The sequence below is a fragment of the Barbus barbus genome, assembly GCF_936440315.1.
Source record: "Barbus barbus genome assembly, chromosome: 27".
NCBI lineage: Eukaryota > Metazoa > Chordata > Actinopteri > Cypriniformes > Cyprinidae > Barbus > Barbus barbus.
The window spans coordinates 6,597,393-6,601,875 of NC_136755.1; the positions used below are offsets into that span (position 1 = coordinate 6,597,393).

The 4,483-nt window shown below is 37.6% G+C and overlaps 1 protein-coding gene across 1 annotated transcript; it reads right to left on the reverse strand.

Annotated features, from left to right (window-relative positions):
• Positions 1 to 209: 209 nt before the first annotated feature.
• Positions 210 to 4,161, reverse strand: s100v2 (S100 calcium binding protein V2). Its single transcript, XM_079380984.1, has 3 exons — positions 3,953 to 4,161; positions 2,217 to 2,348; positions 210 to 924 (listed from the first exon to the last, which is right to left on the reverse strand). The coding sequence occupies exons 1-3, from the start codon at positions 3,962 to 3,964 to the stop codon at positions 766 to 768; spliced, it is 303 nt and encodes a 100-aa protein (XP_079237110.1). The 5' UTR covers positions 3,965 to 4,161; the 3' UTR covers positions 210 to 765.
• Positions 4,162 to 4,483: the final 322 nt, after the last annotated feature.

Sequence of the window (4,483 nt, forward strand, 5' to 3'; positions counted from 1 at the left end):
GTAATAGATAAAATAATTAAGATAATATTTTCTGTTGCTACCAAGTTTTTATTTGTTTTGTCAGAAATGACCTCACTCTTTACACTAAGGCAGACTTGATAACATTTCTGTTGCACAATGACAGCTGATTCTAAATACAATTACATTTGATTATAAGGTTATTTAAATATTGAGAATTATACATTTTGATAAAAAAAAACAAGCGACAATTTTTGATATGAATTTTATTAGACAATAGTTCAGGGTGTTGATTTTTGGCCACAAAAACAGTATTAGAAAATATAAATAATTGTTATTGTTTTTGTTTGCATTAACCACTCAGTACATATCTATGTCTTGAAATACACATACTTTAGACTGTTATGGGAGTAAGTTTAAATGCAGTGTTGTCACAAAAAAAGGAAATATATATATTTTTTTTTTATGAAACACTTGTTAAAAGCACTTATGGGAAGCTGTAAATCCAGTTGCAAGTGAAAAACGAATTAGACTCCAGTTTAATTATGGTATATGTAGTAGTTAACTGGTCAGTACATTAAGATTTACCTGATACTTGATATGAGGAGAGATGATAGCTGTACTGCTTGACACGTTATTAAAAAAAAAAGAAAGTGTATTAAGACATCTTGATGCACAAACTGTGTTTATTTACTGGAATGCTTAGAAAGGAAAGTTAGTGTTTTGCTTGGAGATGAGTGGTTCTGGATAAATGCAGAGATGCAGAGAGACCAGATCTTGGTGGCAGATGCAGTTGAAGCCCACGGCTCATAGTAAAAGGCAGGTGCATTTGGACAACTTCTCGTGGCTCAGCACACCATGCTGGGTTGAGGCCAAATTCTGGATCAGGCTCCAGAAGTGCTTGAAGCTGATGCCTTCCCCATCTTTCACACCCATTTGCTTCAGCACTTCTCCAAAATTATCCGACTAGAGAAAGAGAGAGAGAGAGAGAGAGACTCATTGGTGTTCATGTATTCTGTCTAAATGTAGCCCATTTTACAAAGTTTTTTTCTTTTGCTTTAGCTTTTGAAAACTGCAACTTTGTTGCCCTCATGTGGTTTGTCTCTATGGCTTCGTAATATTTTTAGGAGTCTTTTTAGTTTTTGGAAAGATTTTTTAACAGCTTTAACAGTTACTCTGCAAATTCAAATACAGCGAGTACAACAAATGCTAACTTTCAGTTGGAATCTTTAAAGATAATCAAATTATTAAACTTGGCAACACTTGCATAATCATATACACGATTTATATTAATTCTATGCTAAGATGCTTTTTCTCTAAACCTATACAGTCTGTACAGTTTTCCCCTCTTCTGTTGCAATCACGTCACAATATGAACTGTGAGCAGAATTGCATCAGCACTGAAGTATTGTTCAAATGTTACAGTACCTTATACCTCAGAGCATTAGCTCTTCATTCAGCTAAAAGAAACACAAAATCTAGATGTCAGAGGTTCTCCCTTAAGCTGTAGAAGGCCTGCCATAACATGATCTGATACCGACTGTAACTGAAGAGCAGTGTCAGTTTGACTGTAGGAGAAATTATTTATCTTTCAGATCAACGGCAGCCACCATTTTGCTCGCTCAATGGAGCCACACCCAGTGTCCTGCGCTGGCTCAACCTGAGTTCAAACTGATCCGTGTAATCAGTCCACACCTCTTTCTGAGCCAACAAACTCTGGGAAACATTCTCTGTGAAACCAACCAATCCCTCAGACTGAAAAAAGCTCAATTATGGTTAAAAAAGGCAGTTGTGGTTGCCAGAACCTTTCTGTAACAAATATGGTGACAACGTTACAGACATTTGGGGATGATATATATTTTAGACCTGTATGTATGTGACATAAAAAACTATTTTTGCTACCAAAATAATTAAAAAATAAAGATAATAATAATTAAGATCTGCATGCTGGCTTAAAAGTTCAACAAAACTTGTCTTTCCAGCACATGGAGCCAATAATAACAAAGACAGTGCGTTGTGTTTCCTACACAACACCAGGAGTAACACACAGGCCTTAAAACAATGCAAAAACATGTATAGGCCTAATATCATTGTTAACATAATGTAATCACCTAACTGGTTTCGCTGTCACATTTTCTCCTATTGAAATGATTAACAACTGTTACACTTTAACTACACTATGTGCAATCACAGGAAATGAGTAATAACAGTTTTGAGTCATTGGTATCTGTTGGAAAGAATAGCAGCATGGGTTTTACCTTGACTAAAGTTGGCAGCTGGGAGGAGAGGAGATTCTTGAACTCATCTGCCTTCAGCGTAGGCCGGTTATCAGAAGAAGCAGCATGGAAGTTTGAGACCAGGGTGTTAATGGCCTTCTCAAGGTCAGAATACTGCAGAATTAAGAAAGTACAGACATTGTGGACAGATGGAGACAGATACTTATATAGAAGAATAATATAGGTGGGGGTTTTACTGTAGTTAAAACCAAAAGGGTTTCATATGTCATAGGAGAACCCGTTTAAGTCTCACAAAGAAGTTTTTACTCTCTAGTTCTTTAGAAAACCACTCATGTATTGACATTTTAAAGAGCCTGGAAACAAATACACTGATCTGGAGAGCTTAAAATGATCTTTTTTGCTCCATGTCTGTCATAATTCAACTGGAAAATATAATGCATGAAGCTGAAAAATGCTATGACGATCTGTGCTTATTTCAGTATTTAGAAATTATTATTTCAGTTTTGAAGTGCCCTTTTTTTAGAATTAAGCAATGACCATTATGGCTAAATCATCTATATGCACCTGTATCCATACTGATCATTTACCTCTGAAAAATATAAAGTTTGTGCTTTTCCTCCCTCCAAGACTATCAGAGCACTATCAATGGACTTTGTAAACTGTGTCTATTCAAACCTTGTTGCTCTCAGACCATTTTCCAGTCCAGTACCTGAAATACCTGCATTTCAGGCCATGACAGCCTGCCCTCTATGCATTATTTACTTAAGCTGTGCATTTATGATGGAAACCATTTCCCTGTTTGGTTAAGACAAAAGACAAAAGAAAGGCTTCCACTGCTTTTACCTATAATACACTTATGTATGGTGTTGAAATACATAAAAATGTGTGGCTGCGATTATAAAAAGTGTAAATATGTAACCCCAATTGCAGTATTGACCATTCAAAAACTTTCTACACACTTCCCCCCTCTTTCTTTAAGTCCACATAGGCAATCTTCGTCTTGAGGCTTCTCCCAGAGAGAAACAAGGCAAAGACTCTGATTGATTCCCCGTGCTTTCCATTTCAACACAATGGCTGTATGTCAAATCCTAGTGAGCTGCCTCCTTAGGCAGCATTTTTGGGTATCATAGGCCAGATGGGGGTGGTTAGGGCAGGGACGCAGCCAGCTAGGTTTTGAGATCGTTTGCATCGAAGCTCTCGACTCATATGGCTTGAATTATCTTGACACTGGCCATATTTTTTTCTTTGTTAGGGGCCATTAACACAGGACGCGTTCCTGCGTTCAGAAGCAGCGCAGCGGAATGTGAAAGAACGCAGTGTCTTTGAGAGCTGGATTTCAGTTTACATGTCCTATAAAACACGGTGATTGTGGTACAAGACGTGAAAAACAACGAGACACGTCTAAACGGTCAAAGACATCTGTCAAACGCACTTAATAAAAAAAAAAAAAACGGAAAATAGGCGAGGCAAAAGCCTCATTGGCACTTGTAGTTTATTGATTGCTCGCAAACAAAAAGAAGAAGAAAAAAGAAAACAGAAGAAAAAACCTTAAATAGTCTTTAATAAAAACTAGTTTCTTTGACAACGCCAAACTCCAGCATCTGGACACAGTTTCGGTCAAGTGCGAGACTGACAGACAAACGCGAAGTTTAAAGAGAACAAAACAACGAAAAAACTCATAAACCTATAACTGCATGAAACCCGATTGAAATGTAAAAGAGAAATCCCAAATGCATGATATAATGTAAACCACATACCTGTGTCGCCATTTGACGTGATTTGTTTTATTTTGTTGGCTCTAGATAATCTGTACTGTTCCCGTCGTGCAATGCTCGTTCCTTTACCCTCTCAGCGTCCCATCGCTTCTGTCACATCTTGGCTGACATCCTGAATCCTCCCACTCAGGATAAACTAAACTAAACCCACCTTCCTTGGCAGTGACTGCTATGGGAAAAATGTCTCCTGTAACTTGATGCTTTAGGACAGAGAACCTAACGGGGCGGAGACGATCGGGTTTCACAGACAAAAAAACAAAAAAAAAAACCTCTGGAAAGCCAGGTTTCCGTATGACACATTTTTGTTGATGGATACAACTATTGGAAAACAGACTCACTGCTCCTTTGGGAACACATCTGGAAGCTCTCAGGATACAAATTCTTTTGTGCAACAACAGGCCCCTAGTTCAGAAAGTGTGGTTGGGTTTGCTGGACTAGTTTTTATATAGGATTTGTTTGTTTGTTTGTTTGTTTGTTTTAAAGAACTGAGAAGTTCTGCCAGATATTCAATGC

Coding starts and splice junctions, on each gene's coding strand:
- s100v2 (XM_079380984.1), bottom strand. Junction 925..2,216: donor AGCTGCCAACTTTAGTCAAG/GTAAAACCCATG, acceptor CTCTTTCTCTAG/TCGGATAATTTTGGAGAAGT.